The following is a 15974-nucleotide window of genomic DNA, read 5'->3' on the forward strand; positions in this document are numbered from 1 at the left end:
TCGGCTGGAGGAGAGAGCAATTTTGTACTTTCATAATTTAATTAATATATATGTGAGATGGTGCTATCTAAGACTAGAAGAGAATATCCAATTTCCCTGGGAATGTAGTTATAGTCATTTGTGAGACAGCTGACCTGGATGCAAGTGAGATCTCTTGGACAGCTCAAAAAAACTTAATTGTGGGGAGGTGGGGGAGAGTCCGCTATCCATAAGTTTTTAACATGTTTTCTTGTAGCATCAAACTCAAGTTCTCAGTCTAGACAGATATTTACTTTACCAAATAATCTACTACCCCAGCCCCAGTCAACAGTTTTAACTGAGAATATAAGATATGAAGAGAACACTATCAAGCTTGAGATAGTTACCACGAGTTCCAGATTTCTTCACAACCACTTAGAAATAGTAGGGATTGGCATGCTTATAGCTGTTCATGAACTTGAATTTTCTAGAGATAGTACTCATTAAAAAAATAACATTTGTGTTAAAATATTCTACAAATTTTAGCTTGTATAAATTAAAATTTAAATAATACTTATATTTGTTTATTTGTATGTGTGTGGATGCACTTGAACCAAACCATGTTTGTTGGAGGTCAGAGCACAACTTGTACTCAGTTCTCCTATTCCTCCATGTAGTTCATGGGGATAAACCATGGGCACTATCAGGTCCACAGGCTTGGCAGAAGCACTGAGCAAACTCTACTGCACTATGAATACATTTTTTAATTAGATTTTTTGTTAAAGTTTGCATGCATGTGTTTGTGTCTGTGTCTCTGTGCCTGTATGAGTTCATGTGTATCACACATATCCTGGAACCCAAGAAGAGGCATAACATCCTTTGTACCTGAAACAGGCAGTTGTAATCAGCCTGATATATGTGCTCTGAACTAACCCCAGTTCTCTGCAATAGCAGTAAGTGCTCATAGATGCTGATCCAATTATCTACAACCTTATAAACATATTTGATAAGTATTCTGAAAAGGCAATCATGAATACACAGATTGTGTGTGTGTGTGTGTGTGTGTGTGTGTGTGTGTGTGCGCGCGTGCATGTTCCACTGAAAATTTGGAATGAGGTTTTCATTCCTCAAGTTCTTTAGAAATAAAAAATTCTGCTAAGAAAATCATTAGCTCAAAAGACAATGAAAGTAACATAAATTATTTAGCTCTTTCAAGTATGAAAATCATTTTAATTCAACTGAGCAATTCTGTGCTCAATATACATTATATACTCAGAGGGCTGGAAAAATTCTGTTACATTCATTTTGTACATAAAAGTCCTTGTCTATGGAAACTATTTTCTGATTTTAAATCAAACATTGAATTTCTGAAAATAATTCTTACTACCAAAATTCTGGCTTTAGCAGAGGAAAGTTTACAACTAGTCAAAGTGGATTATATTACCACTGCAGTGTGGATGAAAAACTCAGTAGGAGAAATAGATTCTTTTTTGTTTCAAAACTGTTGATCCTGGCTGTAGTGTCACTGAGAAATTTCACTATATCTGTGTATCACACTGCATAGTAGGGTGAGATGATATTATCAAAATGGATCTTATGTAATTGTTTTTAGCAGACATTTGCTTATTTCTTGTGGTATAAATATTATGTGGGGGTTTCTACACCACCTTAGATCATTTAGTTCCCAAATAAAAGACACAAAACCTTCATATTTATTGTAAGACTTAGTAGCATTAAAGCTGGGTAGATATCAACTCTCTATTATGTCTACTTCCCTATCAATAACTCTGAGATATAACTTCCCATGATTCAGGTAGGCTACTCTTACTCCAAATGGCCAGCCCTCATGCCCATGTTCTCATGAACCATCTACTTCATGGCATCTCCTTCTTTCTTCTTCTCTCTGATCTCCTCCTCATGGTCTCTGCATCAGACTTCAAGCCCAGGAACTGCACATCTGCCTGCCTCTCTTCAGCTCAGCTATAGACTGTAGGCATCTTTATTCATACAATAGTTTTAAATTAAGGAGGAACGTTATATTAGCATCAGTTGGTGCATGTGAGGATCTCCACATCCCTGGGAAAAAACAGATTTTGTGGTAGTATTTAACATCATACATAGCAACGGAACACACATCAACAATTAGCAGTTTACCACTTTCACTATTTTTTCATTATTTATGTTTCATTCTTCTTCATTTGGTGGTGTTTGTATAAGAATTTAGTGATTCAGACTTTATCTAGTTTCGGTGAGAAATCAGGAAGGCCGAATGGTTAATTGAAATTGTCATTCAGAACAGTATACCATACAGGTAATATGTTTGCCACCAAACCTGGCAGTTTTATTGATTCATAGTTCTTCTACGGTGGAAGGGAAGCTCTAACACCACAAACTGTGTTCTGTCTTGTACATAAGATCAAGGCACATATACTAACACTTTCATCGGCACACAAAAATAAGAATAATATTAAAAAAGTAAGATTGACATAAAAATGTAAGAAAACCAGAATATAAGGTCAAAATATGAGCAGAGTGGTCATTCAATGCTGCCATCCTAAAATTTTCTCATATATGAACTTAGCTGAGCTAATGAAACTGTGTAACCTTAAATGATTATATAAGCTGTATATTTCTGCTGGTCTGGGCTTTTCACATTCCTCCTGCGTGAGGACCGTGTCAAGCCCCAGTGCATTGGTATCCCAAAGTAAACTTCTTGTTTTTCATCAAGACTGAGTCCCGCATGTTTGTGGGGTGGTGGGTGTCCTCAGGATTGGAGCAAGAGTCTCCTCGGTCTAAGGGTCTTTCAAAACATATCAGATCCCAGCTGTACCTCATTAAACTTAGAAGAAGATGATAATGAGCTCCAAAGAAACTCCATTTAGAGCTGTCTTCATTTGTGGCAAGCTAGCCTCTGGGCCAAGAAAGTGCCCTAACTTAATCGGCAGACAGAATGCCATCCAGAAAAGAAAAGAAATGAAAATGAAAACAAATGCATGGAACTTGATTGCCAAGCTTTGCCAATACAGGGTAAGCAAATCCTTGGTAATTCCGGCTTCACATAAGGTTTGTCAGATACTTTGAACAAGAGAGCTGAAGACAGTGCTCCAATGTCTTAGAATACTTTGAAGTGGTCTCGACAGCCAACTGTCTGCCATTTTAAAACTTTGAAAGTGTTTGTCTGCACTTTCTACTTAATCAGGAAATATTTCTTCTTAGTTGTCTTTTGGGGTTGAATACAAGATAATCATAGTCTCAATAAAAGCTTAAGTTGATATATTTAAGAAGATTTATTAGACCCAAAAAGATGGTGTTAGGTTGTTAATGCAAGTTAGGATAAAATGTGATTTAGATCCAGAACTCTGAACTCACCAGGATAGGATAGATAATAGGATATTTTTTTAAATTACCACATACTATGGGTTTGACATTGTAAATATATATCACACCTTATAACTATTATAATTTTTATAATTTTATTCAATTTATATTTGAAAAAGAGACATTATTTGTACTTCAAAGGGGGATTATTGAGAGAATATCTAATATCGATATGACTATGGCACTTGTTAATAATAAATCTGACGGCTTATTATTTAAGTGGTAAATAAGAAGTGGAAAATCTGGGAGAAATCATAATTCTGAGATAGAATGCGGCAGGAGATTCACCTTGGAAGACGTGAGGAGAGAGATACATAGTACCTGAACATGGTTAAGTGGGCATGTTACAGAATGTAGGTTAAAATAAGTCAGTTATTCTAAATTGTGATCTAGTTAGAGAAGAGCCTCACTATATAGTCAAGGTATTTGTAAATATATCTTGAGTCTGAGTCTTAGTTCTCAGAGCATGGCGCTGTGTGGAAGAACTGGATCAAACTGCTACATTATATTGTTCATGTGTTTTAAGCCAAGCTAAGTTTACAGGGGATATTGTCTAAGCACATACTCAAATAATAAATTATAGATGCCATAAGTTGTCAAAAGTTATGATTTTTGTAGTAGAATCATCCCTCATATTTGAGTTGAGGTCTTGCTGTTGATTTGGTAAACTAACCTGAAATTGATTAAATGAATGTATTTGAATTTAATTGATAAATTATTGATATTTATGTCCAGGGAAATGGTTGAAGGGATAACTTTGTATGGTAAACTGTAGAAAAACACAGAATACATGTCATTACAGTGGATTTAAACTTTTTTTCCCAGATTTCAAGTTTTATTAAAAAGCTTACAGTAATAAAAAAAAGCATATTATTGAAATAATAGACACATTGGTCAATGTATAGAATTGAAGACTCAGATCCAGATGTAATTCCATACAGGTAAAAACACCTTGTTTATGACAAAGCAAACAAAATTACACACTGGGGAAAAGGTCAGCATCTTGGCAGACAGATGGTGTGAATAGCAGCATACAGAGAAATGAAAATAGATCCATATCTCTCACCCTGAACACAACTCAACTCCAAAGGGATCAAGGACTGCACTCAAGTCACTGAAAGACCAAAAGCCCTGAACCTGACCTCTTTTTTCTTTTTTCCTTTTCTTTTTCTTCTTTCTTTTTTTTTTTTTTTGACTCCGTATTTGTGAATCCAAAATTCAGTTTAAAAGACTGGATGTTTTCCTATCCTGAGTCTCACTGGTCACAGAGCTTCCCACAATGCCTTCTCCCACCACCTCCCACCAGCAGCTGCACAGATGTTGGCTGACCTGCTTCGTGGACACAAGGATACATCCTCAATTTTTCCCTCTGCTCATCAAAATGTGAAAGTTCATGGTCTGTAGCTTTCCTGCCATGGAGGTCTAAGTGGAAAGACATTTCTCCCATTCTGTCAGGATGCTGGAGGAGTTGTGAGTGCCTATACGGCTCATTTCTCCTGTCCCTTCAGGATGCTGGAGGTGTTGTGAGTGCCTATGTGGCTCATTTGTTTGTTTTCTGTGATTTTCCTTTGCGTGTTTGTTTTCTGAGATAAGGTGTTACAAAGCTCAGCCTGGCCTCAAACACACTGATCTAGCCAAAGATGACCTTGAGCACTTTGCTCCTCCTGCTTCCACCCTCCAAGAGCTAGGAATATAAGAATCCCATGAATCCTTGCTCTTTGCTATGGGGACTATGGAGATGGCCCAGATTGGGATCTTCTCTCTCAAGTGTTCTTAGCTCACCTGCCCAGGGCTGGAGTTTGCCAGACAGTTGCTCCTGCAACCTCAGAGTCAGTCTGCTCACCAGGAGGCTGCATTAGATAACTTGATCACTTTTCTTTCATCAGGGTTGTTATTAGTTCTTTAAAATCTGTTCGAGTCTCAGCCTGATTGTTCTCCTGTGAGCTAACTTTTTAAAACAACAAAAAACAAAAACAAAATAATACAAACAAACAAAAACCTTAGAGTTTTACATTTCTCTGGGCCTTAAATGAGTATCCCCAAATACCAGCACTTTCCAGCGCTTAATCTCATCAGAGTCCTCATGAGCTCTCAGCTTTCTCTGCAGTTGAAGGCAGACTGGAAGAACCAGGGAGTAGTCTGAATGAGTGTCACAGAGTCACTGTATGCAATGCTCTCTACTCTGCAGAAGGTTAGCTGCCACTTCTAGGGAAATCATTGGAATGCACTGGGTGGCACATAAATAATAAAGGGGCGACTTTTAATTAAGGCTATGTAGTGAAAACGGCTTTGTGCAACATTAAGAGCTTTTGAATAACTAACTTTTATTCTCTTTTCAACCTGAACTTGTCATCCCTGAAAACTTCACAAATAGTGACTTTTAACAGCTTTGGTCTTTTGATGATACCAGAAACTCACTTCTTTTTTGTGAATGAATGCTTTGTGAAAAGTCAGGAATCTGTTGAGGTAGCCAGCACTTCTTTCAGGGAGATGATGGTATTCGTTATTCTTCTCATTGCTGTGACAACATATTCAACTAAATCAACTTATTCATGGTTTGTTTGTAGTGGCCAGTTAGGACACCAGACTCATGGAGGAGGGGAAGGCAGGCCAGTCAGAGCAGCTCTGGCTATGGTGACAGGAGCCTGAGGCAGCTTACTTCTGGTTCTCTCTGTCTGCTCTGGATTTCTGTTACAAGATGTGATCTTGCAGCTTTTCGTCCTGCTTTGATACTTCCTAGCCATGATGAAATCTTCTCTCTCTGGAACTAGATAAGACAAATTATCCTGTAATTATCCATCCTTTATAAGATATTCATAGCTGTCTTCCTCCATCTTCCTTCCATCCTCTGTGAATTTAAACTTTACAATCAATGGTTGCACTCAATAGTCTCAACACAACATTGGTTGAATGTATAAGGGAGGGAAACAGGGTGTGTCTGTGTTTGTGTGCGCGCACATGCGTGGTGTTTAAGCTCTTTCTTGTGTTGTTTCTTTTCGGCTATTTTGGGGACTGTCTAAACATGAATAGATTTTCTTACACATTTTGTCAAAAACAAATTTAAGCAAAGATTCCTCTGGTAAGAAAAATGCTCAAGCTATTTTCAGTGAAAGATTTAATAATGCCTCAGGTCATAATTGAAAGTATACTGTATAAGAAGTGGAGAGATCACTTGGTAGTTGACAGTGCTTGCAGCTTTTCACTGGGCTCTAGTTCAGTTTGTAGCAAACACACTTAGTGGATAGCAACAGTTTGTAACTTCAACTGTGAAAAATCCAAGGCCGACTTTTGAACTTTTTGAGCAACTTCTCTCATCTGTCCACATCCATATATATGTACCCATAAATGTAAAAAATAAAATAAAACTTTTTAAAACTTGTTTCATACAAATATTAAGTAAATTAAACCTATTTTTGTCTCTGGCACATATCCTGAGTACTCTGAAATCTCAAGTATTATAGTATTTGGGTTAGTTGCTGAAATTGTCTTAATGATCATTAGCTCACTAACAACACTGATGTCAGATAGAATCTCCAAAAGAAACCTAGACATTTTTCAGTAGCCAATTCTCACAGATACACAACGAGCATGTATGTAACCTTTTGATAAGTTAGTTCAGACTTACTTTATGAGTTTCAGGAAAACCAATTTATTTGACTGTGCTTATAAAATATAACAATCAGCTTTATATAATCCAGTGGTGTCTTCTTAGAGAAAAATCAGAACTTTGTCTCTTTATTATCAAGTCGTGTGTGTGTGTGTGTGTGTGTGTGTGTGTGTATGTGTGTGTGTTCAAATGCCATAATTCCCTTGTCTTGTGTTGGTTCCTCAGAAAATTGCTAATGATGAGATTTTCTAAGTAGGGTAACAGTTCTATAAAGTTATTCATAGTTTTCTTCTAAATTTATTAAACATGTATTCCTGAAAAAACCTACCGTGTATAAAACAGATCAGTGTGCATTTGTGGACATAGAGGAAGTATATGATCTCCCTAGCCTTGTCAATTTGACATGACATAGATTCATCCAAAAAGACATCTCAATGAAATAATCTGTCTTCAACATCCTGTCTGTAAGAGACTGCTTTGCTAATTGATTCAGAATGACTCAGTCTATCATTGGTGGTACCAATCCCTCTGAAGGTTCATTCAGGATGTATTACAAAGTTAGTTAAGAAAGTCTGAGCAAACCAGAGTGAGTCCTCAAGCAGCCTGCCTCCATTGTTACTGTTTTAAGAGCACACTTCAACCTTTCCCTAAATGTCTAATCTAAAAATACTCTTTCTTTCCCAAGTTGCTTTTAGTTCTAATGTTTTTCATAGCACATAAAGAAAACTAGAAGAGAAATTGAGACCAAAAGTTGTGGTATGAACATTTTTTAATATGAATTTCTGTCAAGACATACCAAAACATGTAAAAGGCATAGAAAAAAATGAATGTTCATCAAAACACATAAATAATATACATTTTCCTTACTGGGATTATAGCTAGATTTGTTTTTTACACACTCTTTATAGTATAGCTGATGGAACAAGGTACACATGTTAAGCCAAATTTTGAAAAACCTTACTATGTCATTGGACTATTCACACGCTTCGGAGGTTATGAGTTATTGTAGCCATGTAGCTTTAAAAATGAACCCATGCTAAAGTCAGCTATGTATTGGCATTGACGGTGTCTATTCCTATCCTGGTACAGAGTCTGAGATCCATGACTGTGTGTTTTTCCTAGCCAACGCCTCTCTCACAAATGCCAGCTCTACCTCTCCTGATCTCCAAGATCACTCTCTTGCCAGTTCACCACCCATAGCCAGTTCCGGGCACATTCTTGCCAGCCTGGGCTCTCCAGTGGTTTCCTCTCCTCTGGATCTTGGACTTTTCTTTCCATTCAAAACCCTAGCTGAATGCCGCCTGGCTATGTTCTTTCCCTCATGCTCATCTAGGTCACTTAGAATGGAAAACACCAGTACTCTTTGTTTAAAATAAACAGATGACACAACCACTAGGTGTGAAATCTATCCTTCTAAACTCACCAATTATTCTATGTTAGAAATCTTCTTGTGGTGGAGGCTGTTACCAGGGCTAACAGTTCCCAGTCTATATCCTGCCTCCTCTCCCTCTTGCCTCCATGTTTAAAGCCTCTTTCTTCTTCCTTAGCCCCCTTTTCCTCTCTAGGACCCAGAAGAATCACCTCCTCCTTCTCAATCGATGATTGGCTTCTTTTCATCTTTATTAACCAATCAATCAATTAAGGGGATTCCCATACAAATAATATGTTCAAAGCTATGGAAAAGATTTATTAATATGTTGTAAAAGTTGGGACAGAGTATTCCTGTATCATGGGAAAAAGAAAGAGTGGTAGAGATAGATGCATTATGTCTTCCTCTGTCCTCTGTCACCAAACATACCCAGACATTATCATGTATATCACACACACACACACACACACACACAAACACACACACACACACATACACACACACACACACACACACACACACACACAAAATAAGAGCAGTATGTGTTAACTCCTTCTTTAAAAGGGGAAAAAGAATACCCTTGGCAGGGAATAGGGAGGCAAAGTTTAGAACAGGGGCAGAAGGAACACCCATTCAGAGCCTGCCCCACATGTGGCCCATACATATACAGCCACCAAACTAGATAAGATGGATGAAGCAAAGAATTGCAGGCCAACAGGAGCCGGATGTAGATCGCTCCTGAGAGACAAAGCCAGAATACAGCAAATACATAGGCAAATGCCAGCAGCAAACCATTGAACTGAGAACAGGACCCCCGTTGAAGGAATCAGAGAAAGGACTGGAAGAACTTGAAGGGGCTCGAGACCCCATATGAACAACAATGCCAACAAACCAGAGCTTTCAGGGACTAAGCCATTACCCAAAGACTATACATGAATTGACCCTGGGCTCCAACCTCACAGGTAGCAATGAATAGCCTAGTAAGAGCACCAGTGGCAGGGGAAGCCCTTGGTCCTGCCAAGACTGGACACCTAGTGAACATGATTGTTGGGGGGAGGGTAGTACTGGGGGGAGGATGGGGAGGGGAAGCCCATATAGAAGGGGCAGGGAGGGGTTAGGGGGATTTGGACCCAGAAACCGGGAAGGGGAATAACAATCGAAATGTAAATAAGAATTACTCAAGTTAATAAAGATTAAAAAAAAAGATCAGTATGTGTTACCATAAAGCTAGGTTCTTCTATGTAAAGATTCTACCACATAAAGAGGAAACATATAGTCAGACATATCCATGCCATACTTTACAGAGAAGATAAAACCAAGGGCAAGAAATAGATGTATGCAAACTTATCTGTGGGTCCAATATGGTTTTTAATATCAAATATAATCTAGAAATAGATTAAAGTTAGTTTTTACCTTATGGCCAAGGAATATTTGTTAGGACCAAATTGGGATTATCTAAGGATCCAACTTGCCAATGACTTCATTAGACATGAGGACAAAGGACCATTTTTCTTTCTAACATCCTATCTGTATAATTATGACAAATTACACATGAAATATCTTTTTCCCTTTGCCTGTTCTTATGCCAAAATATCTGAAAAAGACTACTTAACAAATAAATGGTTTATTTGAGATTAGAGTTCATGATACAGTGCACAGGAGAAGTAATAATACACAGCTAGTAACCCACCCTATATTGTCAGCAAATAGAAAGAGGTGAATGCTGATGTTGCCTATACATAGGTGGAGTCTTTCCCCATTAATCAATTAAATTCAGAACCCACATTACAGATATTTCCTGAAGTTTGTCTCCTAGGTGATTTTAGATGCTGTCAAGTTGACAACAAAATTAATCACCGTGATGAGGATAAATAGCCATGAAAAGAATAAAATAAGAATTTGTGCTTTCAGTATAAAGACCATGCTGCAGATAGACGTGTTTCTTAAATTCAACTCTTTTCGAAAACCAAAAAAGGCCTGAAGGTCAAACCTTTTATGCCTTCCAACTTTTCTAAAACATACAAGATTAAACTATCATATTTTTAAGTAAATTTTTATGGCAATACAATGATACTTTCTCTGTGTTACTTGATAAACCCTAATTTTTTTCTATTTTTATGAGTGTAGTGTTTTTATTATCCACTGTTATTTGTAGAAATTTAGTGTTTACTTAGTGTGCATTCCTTTTGGTATAGGTGACTGTAGAAACTAGAGGTTGCCATTCAAAGTCTTCTTCATTTCTTTCCTACCTTATATGTTATTTATCTATTTAAAGTTTTACTTCTTTAATTAAAAAATAAAATTACAGAAAATACATTTTGGTTATATTTTTTCTTCTCATTGAAATCTACACAAATACTCCAAACCTATCTACAAATCCGTGTTTATGCTTTTTCTAGAACTCTATCTTTCCCTTTCTTAAGAATATAAAGCCTACCCAAAAATCAACTAAAAATAAACACAAAAGTAATAAGACAAAATAATACCCAAACAAACAAAATAAGACAAGGTGTACACAGAGACACACAAAGAATTGTAGAGTCAACAATGTGCTGCCCAACACTCCAGGGCATGTTTTTTTTTTCCTTTCTAGTGAGTGAAGTTGGTATACCATGATACTCCTTTGGAGAAAATTGGTTTTCACTTTGTCAGCAAGTTTCAATCACCAACAGCTTCTGGCCTGGGGATGAGACTTTGTATATATGTTTCCTTCTCAGTGCTAGCTTTTTAATCTGGCTTGAGCTTGCACAGAACTTGTGCAAGCTGTCAGAGTTCCTATGACTTCATATGTGTATCTGTATGATTGTGTTTTGAAAATACGGTTTCTTTGAAGTCATCACCTACCTCTGGCTCTTTCATTCTTTCTGCCTCCTCTTCCATACAGATGCCTGACATTTTAGGTAAGGGGTATGATAAAAAAATTTCACTTATGATAGAGAGCTCAAAATTCCATCACTATCCGAACTCTATATTAGTTCCCTTCAACTGAAAGAAAGCTTCTCTTACGAAGGCTGAACATGGCACAGATCTACACGTGTAACAACAGTACATTAGCAGGAGCCATTCACTTTATTGCTATGTTCCTTTACAATAATAAAATTATTGCTTTTCTCTTAATGTATGTGAAAATACACACACACACAAACACATATATATACATATACATATATATATATTATCAGGTTTGTGGCTACTTCATCAGTGCCAGATATGAATTCTGTCTCACAGAGTGGGGCTCAAATACAATGTAAAAGAAAAGAGGTTGTTTATTCACACATTTATACCACTATTAAGTGAGTACATTTTTTAACCAACTGACTGTTATAGATTATAGGGCTTATATCTAAATATTTTTTCCCTTCCAGCATCATAAACTCTAGTCAATAGGAATGAAACATTTATTTGGGCTCTGGCTCTACGTCTCCATGTTTGACATTGTATGTTATCCTCAGCACTATACATTTATGATCATGTTATAGAGAGTAAATAATGCCCAGAAGAATGGCCTGTGATGGGAGGGGTGATCTATGGTATTGTCTTTCATCAATGATTTAACAATATGCAAGGCATTCCTGGCCGAACGTTTTACATGGTTACATATGATATCTATTTAGTACTTCATCTTTGATGGCTCTATCTTCCTTTCATATAATTGTGTGTGTGTGTGTGTGTGTGTGTGTGTGTGTGTAGCTTAGGAAAGTTCTATAGTGGTAGTGTCCCAAATGTATATTCAAGTGGTGTTTATAGTTACTTGTCTGTCACAGTAGTCCCTATAATAGCCTACCACCTCATCCCTGTCCCCCTTTAGTCCTCTTATTAAGGTTCCTCTTTATCTCCTTTAAATATCTTCTTCTTGAGATAAGTTTTCATAACAGAAGCTGTATCTTGAAAATTGGTTAAACTGACTATTCCTAGCACACAAGAGCTATTTCTGCTTAACTTCCTTATTTTCTCACTGGTAGAATTAGACATTTTTTAGTTGTCCTCCTTTTTACATTGCATACTGCTTGACTACTTTCTTTTGTCAACTTGAAACAAACTAGGGTCATCTGGGAAGAGGAATCTTCAACTGAAAAAAAAAATGTGCCCAGTGCCAACTTTGGCAGGGTCTTCTTTCTTGTCAGTTTTTCATAAGGCAGAGAAAGGAAAGAGCATCGGGAGAGGATACGACTGTTCCTTACAAGATACAGGGATAAGACTTTGTCTTATGACATATTTAGGGTTGCTGTGTAATAATAAAAAAATTTACTTATCTGAGACTAAATGACCTTGATACTGTAGCTGAACTGCCTAGAAACTGCAAGTTTCTGGCACTTAACACCTCTTCCTAAAACAGCAAAGGATTAAGTAGACTTTGTGCTATCTCAGCAGGAACTGCACAGATAGAACTTTCCACCAGCTAGTCAGAAGTTACAGGAAAAGGGGGGTACTTTGAGAAGTGATTATAATGTTTATTACTAAGTTGTAAAACATTTCTTATGGAAGCTATTTAAGGGGAGAAGCAGAAAGATCCTGAATGGGAAAAGGGAAAAATTTTCTTTCTCATCTTTTTGTCCTCAGTACTTATACAACTTTCAGAATACATGATCACATGTTAAAAAGTTCATCACAGGTTCACACATAAAAGCAAATCATAAATGACATAGAAGTTTACAACTGAGAGTGTTTACATGCATAGCCATTAGGAGTAATTATCTAGTTAAACATCCACCACCTGTCACATCTTCACAGATTCATAGAGAGTTGAAAACCATAACTAAGCTATTAGTGAAGTTTTGTATAGATTAACCCAGACGATATTTTATCTTCTTTTACCTATAATAAATTGTTAGTTCCTGTCCCACGCTATGTCTCGCCAGCAAGAATGACGCAGGACACAAAGGATCCTTCTGCAGAAATAGCTTTAATGCATCTTGAGAGCGAGAGCACAAGCTTACAATACGGAGACCCCGAGTGAGGGAAAGACCATCCCTTATATAGGAAACTATCCTCGCCTAGGACGTGTCATTCTCTGTCTGGTCGCTGCCAGATGTGCCAGATGACGTACCACAGCATACGTGTCCCCCTGAGTGAGGAATTTACCAGGCGCTTGTGTATTGCCCTTTTATTAGGTGCATCCTGCCGGATATCGGCGCCATCTTACAATGGAGAATGTGAGGACGGCCGTCCACATCTCCCCCTTATCTGTTTTTAAGCAAATAGGACACCCATAAATAGGAGGGTGAAGGCAGAGGTCATATCCTCGCACAAAGTTGGCGAACCTGTACAAGAGAGATACCCTTAAGCTGTTGTTGAGACCCAGGGCACTCCCATTTTTTTGAGGGAGGGAAAACTGGGGCAGATACCCTCATGTAATATGACATGCCTTCCAGGGAGCGTGTTTGGTAGAGCTTCCCTGTGCGATGCTAAGCTCGTCATCCCTCATGGGCTGCTCAAGCCGGACACTCTAATCCTGTGCAATGAACCGAGGTTCTAGGAGTGCAAGAGCTGTCCAGCTGGCGACCTATTGCTTAAGCATGGTTAACCAAATATCGGCTGACGCTCCTTGTTCAAGGGCTATAAGCGCCTGGGCGATCACAATTTTGTCCCTCTTTGTTTGAAATCTTAATTTGCAAAGCAACCAGAGGAGTAACACTAACCCGCAGCAGAGGACTGCTCCAAAAAGTCCCACCCCCACCCATTCCTTAAAATAAGAGACTGCTGAGGTGATCCAGGATGACAATCCTTCTGTCAAAGACATATCCAGTCGGGTAGAGTTTACTTGAATGATGGCCGCTCTCAATTCCCTGAGCGTCTGCTCAAAATCTGAGGTCCAATTCTGTAACAAATGCTGTGAAAGGGTTTTAGACAAATTGGCAGCTTTGGTAAATTGTTCATATTGTATAGACATGACACAAAGGCCGGGGAGCTTTAGTTCACAGCCAAGCTGGGCCAGTTGCCATAGGATGTCTAGTTGCTCTTGGACCAGATCTATACGTTGCTTAACAAGCATGAGGCCTCCTTGTATCTGAGTATTAGCCGAGACCTGTCTGCCCAGAGCCACAGAGACGGTAGCCAATAAATCATTGATAGTTTGGGTTGTCTGTACTGTGTTTGACAAGGCCAATGCCGAAGCAGTAACTGAGGCAGCAACTGCCATTGTAGCAATAATGCCAACAATGATCCCAGAAATGCCAAAATCTCTCTTTCCTCTAAATAAGGTCAGGGTCCCCGGAGTCTCAACAGGGACCGGGATAAAGCGAGGCATACAGGTAACTACCGCTATGGGATATTGGCTAGCATCCCAACACAGGGCATAAAAACATGAACCGTCTGTACAATTCAATTTAGAAACTTTAGTGGCATTACTTATAATCCACACAAATGGCGGCCAGACACAAACCGGAGCAGGGTTAAACCCCGTGCTCCAGTAAGGTTTATATTTTATACGAGTAGCTGTCCAGACAGAGGCTGAAGGGTGGATATTCCCCGTCCAGGAAAATAATAACCGTCCCTTTTCGCCCTTTCCTCCAAGTAGCATCGCTATGGGCGTAAGATCAGTGCAGCTACCATTAACGCCACAAAGCATCCATTGATCAAAGGGATTATTATTGGACCGTCTAGGATCAATGGTGGTGAAGTTCACTCCGCCTCCCAAATCAGGGGAGAAGGAGAAAAAATTCTGGACTGCCCAGGCAGAGTCCCGGGACTGGCAACCAGTCCACGGCAAAGTAAGTTCTTCATCCTGGGTCCCTCTACAAAAGGGTGCCAACCTTGGTTGACGGAGAGGGCAGGTGGAGGAGTTAATGTAAGGCCACCAACCATAGAGAACTGTGGCATTAGCCACAATGTCTTCCTCACCAGTTCCCCATGTGGCCTTCCTTAACCAACCAAGATTGATTACTCAACATAATGCAAGGAAGATCAGAAGATATTTTGTTGAATATGCCAAAACAAAGGCTCCCCTTAAGGGGAATAGTCCTATTTTCTTTTACTTGCTCTATTTGGGAATCTAGTGGTAAATAGGCTAGTCCCAATTCTTTGTTGGTAGTAAAGAAACGTGGAAACACTTGGGCATTATACATCACCGGCATCGGGAGGGGGAAGGTTGACATAAATCCCCACCGTAGTTCACTCTGCACTTTTATTGGCACTCCCTGGATCAGCATGAGGATCACCAGAGTTGTCATCTTCTTGATCCTCTGTCTTGATATTCCGAGTAAGTCGTCCCGGAACCCAAACTGGAGTTTCATTATCCTGTGGAAAAACACAAACAGCTCCCCTGTATCTTATCAAAACAGGATCCGGGCCCTTCCATTCGTTTGTCAATACATCCTTCCATTTAACTAATTCTTTTGTCCTTTTGGGCTCTGAGCAATGTCGCTCAGCCGCTGTTTGCCCAGCTTCATCAAGATTTAAAAAATTTAAGGTAAAAAGGGCCAAAGCAGTGGCCACTCGGGGTGTTGGGGGGAGTTCTATCATAATTCCCCCTCTTTGTTTTATTAAATATGATTTGAGCGTCCGATGAGTGCGCTCTATGATTCCCTGTCCTTGAGGGTTGTAGGGCAGGCCCGTCAGATGGGTAACTTGCATCTGAGCACAAAACTGACGGAATTTTTGAGATGTGTAGGCGGGGCCATTGTCAGTTTTTACACATCTTGGCTTTCCCCAAGCACTCCATGC

At 38.8% G+C, this 15974-nt stretch overlaps 1 protein-coding gene and 1 pseudogene across 2 annotated transcripts in view; both read right to left on the reverse strand.

Annotated features, from left to right (window-relative positions):
- LOC134485541 (polyubiquitin-B-like) overlaps positions 1 to 15974 on the reverse strand; it is a 583854-nt pseudogene that overhangs the window by 263762 nt on the left and 304118 nt on the right.
- LOC134485540 (uncharacterized) overlaps positions 7699 to 15974 on the reverse strand; it is a 56367-nt gene continuing 48091 nt past the window's right edge. For both annotated transcript variants that reach the window (XM_063282654.1, XM_063282653.1), the window contains one exon: positions 7699 to 15548. In XM_063282654.1, coding sequence (XP_063138724.1) covers positions 13816 to 14880 — 1065 coding nt within the window. In that variant the 5' untranslated portion in view covers positions 14881 to 15548 and the 3' untranslated portion in view covers positions 7699 to 13815. The remainder of the gene's footprint in view (positions 15549 to 15974) is intronic.

The sequence above is a fragment of the Rattus norvegicus genome, chromosome 2 (genome assembly GCF_036323735.1).
Source record: "Rattus norvegicus strain BN/NHsdMcwi chromosome 2, GRCr8, whole genome shotgun sequence".
NCBI classification, from domain to species: Eukaryota; Metazoa; Chordata; class Mammalia; order Rodentia; family Muridae; genus Rattus; species Rattus norvegicus.